The 18,025-nt window shown below is 39.1% G+C and overlaps 1 protein-coding gene across 1 annotated transcript in view; it reads left to right on the top strand.

The window, feature by feature from the left end:
* Positions 1 to 18,025, top strand: part of LOC134562440 (basic proline-rich protein-like) — a 31,778-nt gene that overhangs the window by 794 nt on the left and 12,959 nt on the right. The window contains exon 2 of the mRNA XM_063419838.1: positions 6,273 to 6,389. Within this exon, the coding sequence (XP_063275908.1) occupies positions 6,273 to 6,389 (117 nt within the window). The remainder of the gene's footprint in view (positions 1 to 6,272; positions 6,390 to 18,025) is intronic.

The following is an 18,025-nucleotide window of genomic DNA, read 5'->3' as shown; positions in this document are numbered from 1 at the left end:
ATCTGCAGTTTATATAAGATGAAGGCTGAGATTTCTAGAGGGGCTGGTGAGACTCCTGATTTAGGACTAAAACCAAGGGTGAAGAATTCTGAGTGGCGTGGGAAATGGGAGGATATGGGCCAAATTTTAAAGGAGTTTTCTGATCCTGTAGTCTGGGACTTTCCATCTGAACAAATTCAGAACCCAGCTGAGGTGGTAAAGTATCTGAAAGAGAGGTGCCATGGTAACACTAAGGAGGAAAGGATCATTGCAGTGAGCTGGGCCCTGGCACATGCTTATCGCACCCTGCTAGATACTGTAGGGCAGCAGATAGAGGAAAGGGAACACAGAGATAAATTAGTTACTGTCCCAGTCACTCAGTGCCATGCACTTAGCAAGATGCACCGTCAGATATCTCTGCTTCTTAGTCATAGAATCGTAGACTGTTAAGCGTTTGACCTTAAAAATTATCTAGTCCTAACCTCCCCGGCCATGGGCAGGGACACTTCCCACTAGACAAAGTTGCTCAAGCCCTTATCCATGGGCTGGATGGATCCACATCCATCATGGCTGGAGCATCCACAACCTCCCTGAGCAACCTGTGCCAGTGTCTCACCACCCTCACAGTGAAGAATTTGTTCCTAAAGTAATGAATTTCTTCCTGGTATTTTTCAGTAATGTGTTTATGGAACATGTAGAGAGACAGAAACTCACTTGATTCTGACATAAAAATGTGCTCAGTTCTCACATGATCTATTGCATAGTATATTTAATTGTGGTATTTTCTCTCCTACCATTCATTGTGGTAATTGTCGTTGACCCTCCTATTGATTAATGCACATGTGGTAACCTTGTTCATCGGCTCCCCAGAGAGGGTCTGCTTCAGAAACAAGCATTAGCAGGACTACAATCTGGGCTAGAAGCATATGCGCACAATGGGTGAAAAGGACTGCTTTTCCACAAAAAGGATGATGAAATTATCAGTATGAAACTCATTTGATGTTCCACATATATGGCTGCTTATAGAACTTAGTGAGCTCGCAGAAGCTGTACTTTAAGCAATCATATTTTTGGGCAAAGATTTCCCTTCAAATTTATGCTTCCTACTGTCCTGGTTTCAGCTGGTGTATAGTTAATTTTCCCACGATGACTATAAAGGGTCCCAATTTCTGTTGGGAACTTCTGTTTGCTATTAGACTGTAAATATTAAATACTGTCTCAAAAATAATTAAGAGCAAATGTGCCTTTAATGTGTAGTGCAGGGAGCATAGGATCAGTAACAGGAAAGGTGATGCATTTATTTAGACCTCGAAGAGGAAAGAGGACACTGGTGAGTACTGACGCACTGATTGTTGTACATCCAAAGAGTCATAATTACTAATTTATTAACCTGGCACCAGAATTAGACCCATTACTTATGTAAAGCTCCAAGCTATGCTCTGCCAAAAAGATGATACCATCCTTCCCTGGCACTGACAAGACATCTATAATTCAGAGATGTGAGATAGTTACAGCTGGGAAAAAAAGCCTAAATTTCCTGTAATAAAAATTCTGTGCTTATAAAATATCTTCTAAGCACTGGCATCTACCTTCCTCCCAAAAAAGATCAGGAAGAATTCTGGACTTTTCTCCACTGCCTCAAGACTGTTTCCATGGAAAATTGCAAATTGCATATTTTAGTCCCACAAATTTGCTCTTCTGTTCAGTAGAGATCAGGGCATGTGAGCTTCCCCTGCAAGCTGCCCATGGCACACGTAGGGTGGATATTTCCCACGTACATTTGCAAAGCTGTTGTACCAATAGTGAGAGGTACAAGAAGCTGTGCAGCAGCACTGCCATTGCCATAGTAACTCAGCTCCAGAGCTGCTGCTGCTGATTCAATTGTCGGATCCTGTTTTATCTTTTTCCATTTCAAGCTCGAATTTTTGCCTTACCAAGAAACAAGATATGAGAAGTGAAGTCTTCAGGCTACCTCAGGATTCATAATGGGATTTGATTCCCTTTGATCTTTTCTCCTCTTGGCATAGAGATTTATAGCCTTATCATAAATCATAAAACAATCATTAACTTTCAAGCAAACATTTTTTCCCCTTACAGTCATGTATATCTTATAAATATTGAGGAATTAAGTCACTTTTCAGTAATTGATGAATTATTTCGCTTTTAAGTCACTTATTAAAATATTTTTACTTTGTACTAGTTAATCATCAGTACTGGGAGGAACACATATTTGATATGAACATGTGATATCACTCTTACTGCTCTCTTAGGTCTTTTACAAACCAGCAGGATCTCTGCACTACCTATAAAACTAATTTTGTAACCAGTGTGTAACTGAAGAAATCTGTATTTACTGGAAAGAAAGAATGTTATGCATTCATAAGGGCCTCAGAAAACCTACAGAACACAGCGTCTTCTTAGCCTTCCCTTGCTTTACTCCCTCCTGAAAAATAACAGCTCTCCAGGAAGCTGCAGAGGGCTGCAGATTCAGCAGAAGCTCCTGGACTCCAGGAGCTGCCAGGGGAAGCTGGGCACTGGGCCAGGCCCTGGGGTTAGACCTTATGCTTTCCTGAGTGGGGAACAAGGTACATGAAGCAGTTTTTATTCCAGGCTTTGCTAGCAAGTCCTTCATTCTGGTAGAGTGCTCTTCCAGAGGATAGTTGTAGGGGAGAGAAGATGTGGTGAAATACAGGTCAGGGATTACATTTTGCTGCTGCCTCTGAATTTTCTCAGTGGGAGGGGGAATGGGATTTTAATTCAGCAGAGTTTTGCTGGCCAGCAGTTAGCTGCCACAGGGAACCACTGGCATAGTCCCAAGGAACTCATTGCATTGACACTTCCACATCTGAACTGCTGAGAGAATAGCTTCACCTAACATTTTTGCAAAGCTTTCTGTGAAATTCATTTTTCTAAGTTTATTTGTTCCATCTGATGGTACATTGTCTTGAGACATCCACAAATGCTATCTTCCAGTTTGCTTTCTTGCAGTCTAGAAGTTTTGCTCATGAGCTGCCAGAATAACAGCAGGAAAGCAGTATGGCAAAAGTCTCAATATCCTAATTAAGTACCCAAATACCTCAGTTCAGAATTGGGCACTTCAGAGGAATAAGCAAAAACCATGACATACTCAGGAGAGAATTACCTGGAGCTCAGCAGTATGTACAGGAGTATTCTTGCAGCATTCCACACAAGTGGTTTAGTCATGCTGTCAGCAGAGACCAAGTCCCAGCTGTGACCTTCTCTGTGATATAGCCTTTAATGTTTCTTTCTGTTTCCATGAATTTTCCTTTTCTCTGTAGTAGCTCAGCTTCAGCAAGAAGGCCTCAACTCCTCACTTTTGTTTTGACCAGTCCTTCAAAATGGAAGCAAGCAGGAGTTTTTTGTTTTGTTTTGATTTGGTTTTTTGGGGTTTTTTTTGTTTGTTTTGTGTGTGTGTGTGTAATAATTAAAATCATTAAAAGGCTGAGTGAGGATTCCTGCCTTATGTGAATTCTTGCTCAACAGTCACTTCACGCACCTTTTCTATTTTTATGCTGTCATTATTTGGTAGTTGCATATACTTGCAAAATTTGACTTTGTGGAGAAGTGAAAGCTTCCACACTCAGATTATCCCCCAAAGAATGCTGTCCAAAACAGGGCTGGCTCATTGCTCAGACCAGGACTGTTCCAAATTTTTATAATACTGAAAGTACCTGTGGACATTTGGGATGGAAACCAATGACATATTCTGTGATCTTATACTCATTAAGGTTAGATGGCTTTCTTGCAGAGTTATTTTGAATTGGGGAGTTTTGATTCCTAAATCTCTCTAGATCCAATTTCATGGGTCTGAGTTTTTCTTTTATGTTTTACACTGGGCTTTCACAGGTTGACAAAGTGCAGGCAATACCTGTACTGGCCATAGGCCATGTTTTGGTTTTGAATTACATCACCCTCTGAGGTCAGTGATGAATGAGGCAGAGGGCAGACCTGGGCCCTGTAATCCCAGGACTATATGATTTCATTAATGCAGGCACATAGCTGATAATGGTTCTGTGGGTGACTTAGAAAGCATCTGTACATTGCCAGCTGAGACAAGTTTGCTCATCAAATGTGTTGATACTGTTTTTCTATTCAGATGGCTTGTATAATATCAGCAGATCTCACTTAAACACTTCACAAATGCTAAAAAGAAGACCAGCTGGAGATAACCACTTTCATAGCAATTGTTTGCATTAGAGGTCAGCAGAGAATTACCTGGAAAAATTCTCTCATTGTCTTTCAGAAATACTAGAAAATGAGAGAAAGATGAGAAGACTATGAATATCATTATAAGACAGAGAAAATGGAAAAAGAGAAAGATTGCTTCACTCTGGTCATGGGCAAAATAATAGAATAATTAATTTGGAACTTTGACAACACAAGTCATAGGTTAAAAATATAAGTAATGAGTATCAGGACATCTTTATAGGAAGCACATCTTGTAAGAAAGGCTCATTGGAAGGAATAGTGTCCTTTTAAAACTTACAGCTATATTCAAAGTAAAAACATCTGGGACAAATAAAGCTCTGCCAAGAGGAGGGGAAACTGTTTTGGAAAGCAAATTTGAGAAAAATACTCTGAGCCCTTAGTAGCCAATATCTCAATGTGAGTTCTTAGACTGTGGTTAAGAGAACTAATGCAGAAGAAGTGGAATATCCAGCTGAAATAGGAGAGGGATCTTGCCTCTGTACACAATGTGAGATGTCTACTGGAACAGTGTGTTCAGTTCGAGGGATTTACTACTTTTTGCAAGACATTTATTTAATCTGACTTCTGATAAGAGTTGTGTGATCTGTTTGTACTAGACAGATCTCTGTCAGTACTACTCAGTGGAATGCAAGCCAGAAAGCAACCTAAAGCACTGTGCACTCTCAGATGTTTGTGAAGTAGCCTATATATGTAGAAGAGACTTGGACTGACTTGTCTGACTTCAGGCATGTGAAGCTACTGTGTGTGAAATTATGAGATCTAGAGGCACAGAGTCATGACAAGGAGGCACATCTGTGCCTGTGCCCACACTGGAGATGGAGGTGCAAGGAAGGATCTGTGGCCAGCAACTGCCTGGATTTAAGCTTCTCTCCCCAGGGGTCTCAGAGCTCTGCCAAAACTCATGACTCAGCTCTGCATCCCAACAGTTTGGTAAACATGTGAAATTTGGGTTAAAGTGCAGATTTGATCTGCTTTTGAAATAGAGTAAACCCATTAAAAAATCTGTCTAGAAATGATTGCCATTACTTACTGTAACAGTGACAAAGTCTGTTAGTTTGTAGATGTGCAGTCTAAGTGGCACAGAAATGTTCTGTGGTTTAGACTTCAGCTGTGCCTGAACTGTAACAGAACAAAATCTGGTATTGCTATATAGGTCCAATTTTTCTAATTCATGAAATGGTTGTACATAGCAGGACATGTATTTTGATAATCTCTGAGAAGATTACTGCATGGTACAGTGTAAAAGATTAGGAGTGGCTTTGTTATGATTCCTAAAATCCAACCATCTAAGCTCAATAATGGTATCCTACTGCAACATATGGCTTTTTTATATAAGGTAAATTCTATACAGATTTGCAGTAGAGCTTGGGATGCAGCTGTGATGAGGTCCTGAAAGATGATGGCATACAGCTATTTCTGGTAGATGAGTCCTGGTGTAATCTTCAACCTTAATTGATTTAGGTTGTGGTATGATATTGCTGAAACCCGAATACTCAGGGGAAATAGATGGGTTGGAGACATACGCACACAATGGCTCTTAGCTCGTTAGGAAAGCTTTTCTGCTTTGGGGCAAGTGTTCACTTTTATTTGGCCCAGTGGTATCAGCCAAGCATTATTTAAGCTGGAGGATACAGTCATGGTGGGCCTGAGAGACATTTTTTATGTTAAGTCAGAATAAGTGAGAAAGTAAGTAGTGGTGGTATTCAGCAGTTAATTATTTCTCAGTGCTGCATCTCCTAGGATTATCAAGGAAATGATTTTAGTATCTTGCTTTATTTTCCTCAGTACATTATGTATGAAATTATGAGATATAGAGAAGCTTATAGTGTATAGCAATTGCATCACAGAGTGGACAGAAAAAGCATTCGATTGGGAATCTGAAGTGCAACTTGTTTTTTTTTAATCTGGAAACAAGTGTCTTTGTGAAGGGATTTTTATGACCCCAAAATAGGTGTCTGAGAAGTGTCTGCTCATTTAACTTGCATACCTAACTGGATTTCTATGTTCTGTTGAGTATAAAAAAATTATTTCTGATCTACTTTTATTCTGTTCTTGGCATGCAGGTAGATAAGAGTCTGATTTTGAATCCTCTTCACTGTGGGAAAGGCAAAGGATGCAGTGAAATATGTATATCAGAAAGTTTCCCAGGAACTGAAGAACACTCTTGCAGAGCTCTTAAGGTGAGCTCAAAATTAGTTGAAGAAATTTAATATGTTTAAAAGTATGAACTCTCACTGAGCTGGTGTCTAACATGGTTTTTAAGAGCTCTCTCCTTTGAATCAAAGTAATGCCTTGCCAATTACCACACGTTTCTGCCAAAATGTAATGATTGGAACCAGTACAAATTTCATCAGTTTATAAAAAACATTCACCCAGGAGCAAAAGGCAAAATGAGATACCATGATGGTGTAGAAGGAGATGCATCTAGGATGTCCCCACAGGCTCCTCTGTATGAGCCAGAAAGCACTGCACATGCTGCAGCCAAGTGAGTGTGGTGCAGGAGGTGGCAATCAGTTCTAGGTCCCTGGAAGGCACACACAAGGCAATGGGGAAAGGATGTCAGGGGTGCATGTGATCTGAGGCACCGCTGGTCAAATAATAATATCATTTCCCATGCTCCATAAATGAAGCAGGAGTCCATTTCAATTGAAACTGAGGTAAGAAAACCAGCATAAATTGTGCATAATTGCCAATGTCAGTAGCAGTCCAGCTTCAGGGAAGAGCAGAAACTGTATTAGCAGAGCATTGTAATTTGAGCTCAGGATAACTAAAATTAATTTAACCATATTTCAAAGGTAACAGCAGAAGAATGGTGTCTTGGGTTATGTAACCAAAAAAAAAGTGTATTCTAGTTCATCTGTTGAAAGCAGTTGGGGAGATGTTTTTCTTTATCTCTTGTAACTCCAGGGGGGAGGAGGGTGGATGCCTTCTGATAATAGGCCAGCTGTTAAAACCAGGTGGGGCAGGGTTTTTTATCACTTTCCCCACTGTCCACACTCGGAGGAAAATATCTTCTGTTAATGGGCCATTAAAGCTTACCAATGACATGACACATTACACCATCCCATTGTGAGATGCTCCACCCAGTGAGGGGGGAGCCAGCTGTTCCTACGAAGATAAAAAATGAGATGTGGGAACACCAAGCAGCCTCTTTTCTACTGGATTCCCAGAGGAAGATCAGACCCATCTTGCCATCACTAGACCCTTTTTCTACAAGATGATCTCTACTCCACAGAACAACACCTGTTACTCCAGGAGGATTTATTTGGACTGCTTCCAACACCCTGACAACAGGGTGTCAGGTCATATCTCTGACTCTGTCAGGGTTTTCTAGGACTTTTGTTTGTTTTGCCTTTTTTTTTTTTTTTTTTTTTTTTTTTGTATTACTGTGTTTGTATTTTTAATATTCCCAGTAAAGAACTGTTATTCCTATTCCCATATTTTAGGCTGAAAACCCCTAATTTTAAAATTATAATAATTTGGAGGGAGGATGTTTACATTCTCCATTCCAAGGAGAGCTCCAGCTTTCCCTGACAGATACCTGTCTTTCCAAACGAGGACAAATGGTCGGAGTAGAAGCTTTTTATTTTGGTCCTTTTAAATGGCAAAAATATGAACACCTACCACCACCAAACAGACTTTAAAAACTAAGAATCTTGCAAAGTGTTTTTATCCTGATCTTCTTATTAAGCACTCTGTTAGTCTTTCTGGGGTTGCTTTAATAATAAGATTTGGGATATGTGTGAATTTTTCAGTACTGAGGTTCAGTATTGAACAAGTAGGAATTTATATATGTGTATTCATCTATAGACTAGTTCATGAAAACTTGAATAACCCAGAATAGGAACCAGAAATACTTTTTAAATTTATTCAACTGATGTTCTAGTATTTATATTTTGATCTTATTCTTAGAGCTTGCTTCTATCAACTTCATAGTATTGATGTATGTAAGCCAACGAGCATAACACAGTTACTCTCCTCCTCGTGCCCTTGTTCCTTTCTATCTTTACTGGCATTCTTGGCTAGACACTTACCCTGCAGTGTTGTCCACATAGGCACTCTCTGAGAAGGTTTGGAGGTTGAGTTGTGAACAGGGACAAGGCATTTTTATCTATTTTTTCAGTATCTACTTCAATGTGATCTTGAACAGGGCCCTGAAATGCTACTTCATATAAAAAATAGATGGTAATATTAATAGGAGTAAATGGTTAAGCTTAATGACTTCAATATCAGAAAGATTATTGGGATACCAGGTGAGCTACAAATTCTTAAACAGTCAAATGGAATGATTACTAAATGGATTCAAAATCACTGGTGTAAGAGTTTTGGAGCACCAACCCTTTTAGTTTTAGTGTGTTTGTAGTTCACAAATGACACTAACCTGTGTATGGTTCCTGACAGGTAATTTCTGCTTGGTAACATCCACCTACATATCATGTGAACAAGGTGTGTTGTTACCATCCCCTCATTCCCTTTCAATGAGATAAGTGTGCCATCTAGGACAATTAAAAGGCAACTGCTTTTTTTTTTTTTTTTTTTTTAATCTGGGCATCTACATTTGACAGTGGCAATATCACATTTTCCACAATTGTCAATAAATAACAGTGAGATTGCCTTGATTCGAAACCTTGTGAAGTTTCTGAGAACATTCAATACATGAAGGGCATAGAGTGCCTCACTTTAAAGAAAAGATGTATGTTTGTAGGGCTGCTGTAGATTTTTAATGTTTATAAATGTCAAGAAGAAATGAGAATTTTCATCTTAATTTTGCATCTGTTTTGATAATTTTATTTACACTCTAAGTTTGTAATTTTACTTCATTTTTCTCTAAAAGAAGACAAGATAAACATGAAAATACTTCCTGCTGATAATGAATTGTTGACCGTGTCAAATATACTGTTGATTTGTAGTGTGGCTATTAAGCTGAAAGAGGCGAAGGCAGTTTGAGCCATGGATTGTGGGTAACAGTGCAAGACTACCTCAGCCCCCCTTAGCTGTTTGTTGAGACTCAGCTGTGCTTTGCAGGCAGTGCCCCTCTCTTTGGGCGAGGCCCTTTGGCTGTGGTCAGGGATGGCAGAGCTCCTGCTGAGACACGTGTTGGCTCTCTCTCTGCTGTTCCAAACTGGCTGGAGGTGCCCAGACAGTAATCCCCAGCTGCACATGTCTGACACCCACTCCCTTGGCTCAGTTTAATTGCTAATTGCAACAAATGCCTCCTAGAATTCGAGTTCAGGGGCATCTGTGTAAGTGTGGGGCCAGGAAGGAATCCCATCGGAGCTGATATCCCATTCCCCCCGGAGCTGCCCTGGGTACAGTGCCACCTGGCACCAGTGGATTTCAGCATTCCCTGCTGCAGCACAAAACCGTGTTGGGCAAGCTTTAGTTCAGGAAAGACTGAGGCATTGGGCTCAAATATTTCTGAAATATGGTTCAAACCCACAGTCCCTGTATACTCATAATTATCAGCACAGCTGAAAGGTTATGTTCTGCCCTGTAGTTTCCACCAAAAGTAAGGCCTAAGCTTTGAGATCACCTACTGAGGAATTACTGTAGATACTAAAGGGGGCTTGAATTAATACAGTTATTGCACACTCACTGGTGATAGGAATTTCAGAAGATTCAAAATCCTTGTTAGTAAAAACATATAGTATTAAAAATTACCTATTCTACACATTAGTTTTCCTGTTTTCCTTGTACTTTGCTCTCCTTATCTAGATGTCAAGTGGTCAGTGGGCCTTTTAAATTATTTGGGGTGTAACCAATGCAGATTCAGACTTTCAAAAGTGTTAATTTTTCCTTTGAAAAGTGTATAGAATGTATTTAAGTATGGTAAATGGTAGATTCCCTTTATTATTCCACATACCTCTTATTTCTTCTTGTCATTTTAATTTTAATATAGATATTTTAGAAGTCATTATGAGAGACTATCATGACTGTTTACTGTGTTTTGAATGGAGTTTAAGCAGTGAAGAGCACCCACTCAAAACATTAGCCTTGAGTTTTCATGGAAGGCAGATTTAACCCACATCAATGCTCAATGCCACAAATGCAGGATTTTGATGCAAGGACTGCCATTCTGCTCATGGCAAGTCTGCAGGATCTGCCCTCAGATCAGTATTAAAATTGCATCACTGCTGTAAGAGAACTTAAAATCTTCATAAACAACATTTAAATAACACACTTTTAATGCGATCAGTAGAGTTAAAAGAAACATACTTTGAGCCTGGACTCAAGAGAGCACTTGTGACAAAATGAAATATAGCCTGCTGAAACCTACTGTAAGCAAATACCACCAGCTGTGCCAAACAATTATGTTAGTTTCACATTAAAAGTAATACCAAATAGAAAGACAGGGCTTGCATATTCATGTCACCACTGTTTTTAAGTGGTACACCCACAAATGAGGCTAGCAATCATCTGGCAAAAAAGGCCATTAAACCATAAACTGTTCATGCAAATATCCAATACAGAAATGAGTTTTAAAGACTTGTTTTTTTAATAAGGAAGAAATGGATTAGAGTATCAGAACTACTTTCTAATACTATTTAGGAATATTAGAAACACTGTTGTTATTTAAGAATTTGGTTGTCATTACAGTATATCTACTGGTTGGCTTCTCTGATCCTATATACATACAGCCTAATTTTTTTGCTTTTGTTTGAGAGAAGTTATGGTGTAACATCTCTTTTCAACAAAGTATCAAATGGGGGATTAGTGTTCAGTTTATGCCTGGTGCATGGCAACACTTTTGAGTTTATAAGTGGATTTCAGTGGACACCACCAAAGTGGTGAGGTCATATTTGCCTAAAACATCAGGTGAGGGACTTGTGCCAAACCCAGCAACTTATGGTGTACTTTTGCCCAAAAACACCAAGTTTTGCATGCTGTTGATTGGCGTGGGATCTCATGCTTCTGCCTCAGGGACCTGATGCAGTTTCTCATCAGATAGTCCAGTGCTTTTGCAAACAGTCTGTATCTGTGACCCAACCTCAACCTCCAGAGAAACTCCTTTCTCCACTGCAGCAGATGAAGCTGCAGAATGCAGGGTTTCGTAATGAGGGGGCATTTTATCTTTAGGAGTTGCCAGAACACACTGACAACAATTTTGATTTCAGAGCTGAGATCAACTTTTTTTTTAAAGAATGCCTTGTTTTTGCCAACTGGGAATCTTCACAAATAGGCTTACCAATGCTTCAACAGAAATACAGGTACTTCTAGGTTTTATATCTATATTTTTCAAAAGTTTATATATTGCTTTATTTGTTGCCCCATGTATTGGAAGGCACCTTTCCCTTGGACCTCACAAAACCTCCTTTTCAGTATATCACAAATCAAAATTATCTATGTGTCACTAATCAAAATTATCTATGTGTCACTAATCCTGCACAGTCTAACCTCACCAAAATTACTGTATTTGGCTATATTTTTTGTATCATTCAACAGATCATTCAGTACATTTTCAGGGTCCCCTAATTCATCTTCTCCCAAGAACTGCAAAATTTCTCCTTTCATCTTCTGTCTACTTCAGTATGTAAGAAATATTAATTCAGAAGTCTGAAGTTTGTTTTAATCTAAGGTAAAAACATTTAGGGATTTCTGAAGTTAGATTTTTTTTTTTTGTGCTTTGTAAGGTGGAAACATTCACTGACAGGCCCTCATTCAATGACAGGCAACTAATAGCATCAGCAGAGGTGGTGTTACTTCTTCAGTTAGAATCTTAGGTTCTGTAGACATAGGGAGAGTGATTACATCTCTTACTGGTTTTGTATAGTAATGTGTCACAAATGCTATTCATACTCCTGGCTTTTTCATAGTTCTTAGAGTTCTTAGGGATGTCTTTTCTAATTTTCTTAATGATCACTTACATCTGCTTTTATTGAAGACATTGTGGGTTTTCTCCAGCTTCTTGCTAGAAGCCACTGTTCAGTTCCAAATAGGACTAGAAAAAAATATGAACAGTATGAAGTCATACTTGGAATTGTTCCCACTCGGAAAATGCTTTTAGCTTAAGGGTGCAACCTCATTCAATATTTGAAATAATGGAAATACTAAATAAACCTGAATTCTGTCCTATGGAGTGAAGAAGTTAAATGGTACCACCTCCTCAGAGTAATTAGAAGCTTGCATGGAAGTTGGTTTAGTGTTTCAAATAACAGGGGGTTTTTGTCATCATCCTGCAGGTTCTGGATCTTGGCAAATATAATTCTTTGTAATAATTATAAATGCATTTGAAATGTTCTAAGTGGTAAAATGGCATCTTATTCTGTTTTTTCTTATGGGAGTGTTGGAGCAGCATGAGAGAAGCCGTGATTTGCAGAGGCAATGGTGTGCCTGTGCATCCCCAGGCTGTGCAGAGGCTCAGGCATGTGCTTATCTGGTGACACTCACATTTTTTGTTGCTGAATGTAACAAATCAGGCACTTTCCTATCATCAGTTTGGTTTGGTTTTCTCCTCTGTTGAATATATCAAAAAATAAATATGTTCTCTAGATGGTAATAGAAATTATTCTAGTAGTAAGAATTTCAACTGTACCTATATTGATTCTGGTAGCTACATGTCTAACTTGCTCTTAGAAGTGGTTTCCATGATCTGCCCAACTACATTAGTCTTCCACTCCTAGTTATCTTTACTTGGTGTTTGAACTTTCTGTGCTGAAGTGTTAGTCATTACTTCTTGTCCTGTTCTCCACAGACATGAAGAACAGAGTGCACTGTTTTTAGCAGCTTTTTATGCACATGAATATTGCCCTCTGCTTATCTCAGTTCTTTCTTATTCTGTTCAGCACGATTCCTTCATTTACTTTCATTAATTCTGTTTAAAACAATCATTGTATTATACTCAGGTGATATAACTTGTTAGTATTATTATAAATTCTAACCATTCTTCAAAGCTCTGACAGTCCCATTCAGCTTGGAATTGTCAGCAAATTAACAATATAGTTCTTATTTCATTATGCAGGCCACTGATGGAACTGTTTGCCAGACCCAGGACAGATCCCTGAGGACCCTACTGAAATACACATTGCCATTTTTGTAATAAACCATTGATAACTGTCCTCCTGGTGTTATTTTGTAATTGGTTTCACATCTAGTAAAACATAGTACCACCTCTATCACATGTCCCTAGTTTGCTTTGAGAATGCACTGTCAGTACAGTGTCACAAGTACTAAAATCAAAATATATGACTTCAGCTGTTTCTCTCCTACCCACAAGCCTGTGACCCTGTCACAAAGGAATTTATATTAGCTTGACATAATTTATTCTTAACTAATCCACACTGATTCTTAGTCATCTCCTTCTCTGCCGGATGCCTACAGAGAGTTTGTAGAAAAGTGATCATTTTGGTTCAGACTGGGAGGGGGCAGGAATTGAGATGAGACCGTCACCCTGAGTGGCTATCAGCTGAATGTCAGAGGATAATACCAGAATAAAGCCTGCCTCTTTAGACTCACTCTTCACCCTAGTTGCCCTCCAGACTGCAGCAAGGATCCTTGCTGCCTGGGAGCTAGTAACAGGCTGTGTCTGTGCCAGGCAGCCCTTGTGCCAGGGACTGGTTCCTGGCATATTCATTTGACTCCTTGGGATGCAGCTTCATTCTTCTTAACCTCTTCCACCCCTTTTCAAAACTGAAATCTATCACAGTTCTCACCAGTGGTAAGCACTTGATTGGCAAGTGATCTTTTTAGTGAAATGAAACTTGGCAGCAAGCTTGGTTTGTTCATACTCACTGAATGGTACACCAACAGTTCAAATTTTTCTCTTATGATTGAAGTCCTCCAAATGTCCAGGGCATCACTTTTCTTTTTCCCTTGTATGAGAGCACTAATTTTGTCTTGAAGTTAAAATCTGTTGTCTGATAGCCCATTTAAAGTGAATTTTATTGAAGTGTTGGCTCAAGTGCTTATCTTCACTAAAATGTGTCAGCTTAATAGCTGTATTCCTCTCACTACATTTTAAAATGACTGGTGTTTGCTTTTTTGCAGAAAGTGAACATATCAAAGATGAGAACAAATAACATAAACCTATATCTATTTGCATGCATTATGCATAATATAATAAATGTAGTTATCTAGGAATAAGCTTTATACATGTGCTTTTAACAAATAACCACCAAAATCAATTTAATGATGTTATTTAATTATAACATACCTCTTGCACAGAATAAATGAGACAGTCCCTGGATATTGCTGGCACATTCCCTGGCTGCTCCTACAAGCAAGCTGCAGCACTGCCAGGCAGGGCATTCCGGGGGAAGGATGTTTGCATGTCCTGTAGGCTCAGGCATGACGGGTAGAAAAGGTGCCTTAGGAAGGCTGCAGTTGTTGTTCTGTTCCCAGAGCTGTACACTAAAAAGGTGACCTTGTGTCTTTTTTCTTCCCTTTTGTGACTGAACCCATGATTTATACTCCAGTTAGGAGTTTGTTCTGCCAACTTGATGCAGACAACATGACCTAAGTTCCTCCATTTGAAAACTCACACACATTTAAAAATAAGCAGGGATAATTCCAAAAGCAAAACCAACCAACCAAACAAAAAAAAGTCAGGTGAACTTTTGAAAAAGGTTTTCCCTAAGTGATAGAGTAAATTATTCCAGAAAAAAACAGAGTAAATAATTCCAGAAAAAAAAGCATTATGCAGTTAGCATTAACAATATGGCAGAGAATTCTCCAATTTGCTTTCATGGATGTCACACAAAGGTGTTACTGCTATTAAGGCTGGAGGACACATGTGACTGTAAACGTGGAAGCTTCTGCAAATAATCCAAGCATGGGAGAATATACTCTCACATACTCTCTATGCTTGTCACAAATAGTTATTAGTCTGGAACTTTTGTCTGCCTTAATGTAATGCCATCTTTCTTGTTTTTATTCTTTAATTATTACTGCTGTTTGTCAGTTTATGAGTTTAGAGGACCATAGTAACATTTATAAAAGTAGGAACACTATGTACTAGTGTACATGCATCTAAAGATATCAGAAACATTCTAATTTAAAAGGTGATAGTGCACTATTTTATTTAGATAGTTCCCATTCCAGGAGACTTCTGTTTCATAATTCTGGGCTGAAGGCTAAGAAAATAAATTTGTTTTTTGCAACTTGGACAAACTTTTTGATGGATAAGGAGCTTGCTGAACGGCCTCAGGTTTAACTATAAGAGAGTAGGTTTAGATTGGAAAAAAAGGAAGAAGTTATTTACTGTGAGAGTGGTGAGGCCCTGGAACAGGCTGCCCAAGAGAAGCTGTAGATGCCCCATCCCTGAATGTGTTCAAGGCCAGGCTGGATGGGATATCCACAATCCACAGAGCAGCCTGGTCTAGTGGAGTGTCTCTGCCCATGGTAGGGGGACAGATGATCTTTAAAGATTATCTATCCAAACGATGATAGATTTTCCAAACCAAATGATTTGATCATTCTGCGGTTCTACCATTTTATACATATACATTTATATATAAGTGAGACATAAATTCAGATTCAACATTAGAGGATGTTAAATCTTTTTCAAATAACAGGCAAATCCATCTAAACAAAATTCCAGACCTGAAAAGACCTGGGTATAATTTGTCTGCACTTGTAATTTGCCATTTGAAAGGGATAGAGTAGGTACCAAGAAGCTTCAATAAGCAAGGGAACGAATTAAAGAGATAACAGAAAACATAGTAACTTTAAGGGACTTTGTTTTACATTTTGGGGAATGAAATTACCCAGGGAGCTGTTTGCAGACTGTGTTCTCCGGCACCCTCTCCTGGCTGGCTCAAGAGTGGCAATACGGCCTTGCAAAGTGCCGGGTCTTTTGGGGAAGTCACAGACTACATCTACATTTTCAATAGGAAGCTGAAGTGGAAATGATGTGAATGAGAGAAGCACAATTATTTTTCTATTTCATGTAGGTACCATGAGCCTGTCTGCAGGATTGCAGAGGGGTTGTGTTTGTGATAAGGTGTTATTAATTTGGGAAATGAAATCATGCATTTGCATTCTCACGTGCTCAGACACAGACCCAGACCAGCCACCTGCGATCTGTGGTGATGCCACAGTGCTGGGCTGCAGGAAAGTCACTCCAGTGGGTGCAAGCATGTCCACCTCCCCTGTGCCTTCCCAAACACTGCATCCACAGCCACCAGTCACTAAGCACAGTGTATCCCAGGGAACACAGGGCTTTTAGCTGCAGTTCTGGGAGGAGGAGAGCCATAAAACAAAATCTGTGTACTGTCAAAATTGGTTTCATGCCTAACATGAATAATTTCTTCCAAGTGTCCAAAACGGAGAGAGAAGGAACACATTCTGTCCAAGTAACCACTTACCTCAGTTGCAGATGTAGTTCTAAAATGCAGTAATTGAATTAGTCTTAATTTTCACTTGATGCATATGAATGTAAGATGTTATGAAATTAAAGGCAGGACTCTTAGTATCAGGCTGTTTTATGAAAATGTTGGCATTCTATATTGTAAGAATGTCTCAGATAAATGAAAGTTAAATGTTTTCCGTGCCCTTAAGGGATTTTAATAAGGATGTTTATACTTAGAGATGTATACAATACGTAAGAGTAAATGAATATTTTATAATATATATAAAAATAAATATATATAGAAAAGATTGCATATGAAAGAAAATCTTCACTATGAAGATGTGAGTGATTTTCAAGACTTTTGATAGCCATTTTCTCAAACCAGTCAGAATAAGCCAAATGCAAGGCAGTAGTTTAGCAGAGATTTGCTATCTTTGATCAGAAGGTATGTCATTAAGGTACACAAAAACAACTTCACATTGATAACAAACTCAGCCACACTTCAATACACAGCGAGAGCCAAAGGCCAAAACTCACACACAAACCCACACACAACGGGGTAAGCACAGTGACACCCCAGGGACCATTTACAGGATTGGTGCCAGTTACCAGGCAGGGATATTAGAACCAAAGAATCATGGAATTGCCAAGGTTGGTAAGAGACATCTTAGATCACCAAGTCCAGTCACCAACCCAGCACTGCCACCGTTTTCATCATTAAACCGTGTCCTCAAGTGCCATACCCACATGCTTTTTTGAACATTTTCAGGGGTAGTGACTCCACTGCTTCCCTAGGCAGCCTGTTGCAATGTTTGGCAACCCTTTTCATGAAGAAAGTTTTCCTGATATTTGATCAAGACCTCCTGTGGTGCAACTTGAGGCCATTTCCCCTCATCCTGACACTTGTTACTGGGGAGGAGAGACTGACACCCAAACCATTTCAACAACTTTTTTCAGAATCATTAAATCAACCTTCCACTCAGAGTAACAGTAGTCATGCACCAGTGTCTCCACAGACATGAATCTGACATAAAATAACACCCTTTGTGCTGTATGAACAATGGGAAAGAACTTTTTTTCCCCCCTAATGCATCTATTTATATTGTTAGAGAAATTATTACTATCTGAATAAGAACAAAATTTGGCTGGAACTCATTTATCAGAATTCTTTTCATTTGCCAGCTATTTTTAGGGGTGTAGAGAAATGACTTTTTTGGCAATTTTGCAGGGGAAGGGAAAGTCCCTAAAAGATTTACTTGCTCCAATGTTAGGCAGACAAATGCAGCTGTCCAACCTGGGAATCACAGAGGGCTCTCAAGGAACAAAGCCAGTAGCAGCAAAGCTCTGCATAAGAACCTTGGCACCCAACATATCTGCCTTTGTGGGCTTCAGCAGAGATCCAGCCTGTTGGAACTGAAGGTTTTTAGTGGGTAAAAGCCCTTTTCATTCTTTTAATAGACTCTGAAATATCCTGTGAATTGTGCTAGAAATTTTTGCTGATTAAAATGAATTTAATATTAACTTCTACAT

Source organism: Prinia subflava, chromosome 1 (assembly GCF_021018805.1).
Source record: "Prinia subflava isolate CZ2003 ecotype Zambia chromosome 1, Cam_Psub_1.2, whole genome shotgun sequence".
Lineage (NCBI taxonomy): Eukaryota > Metazoa > Chordata > Aves > Passeriformes > Cisticolidae > Prinia > Prinia subflava.
This window is presented reverse-complemented; position numbering and strand designations above follow the sequence as displayed.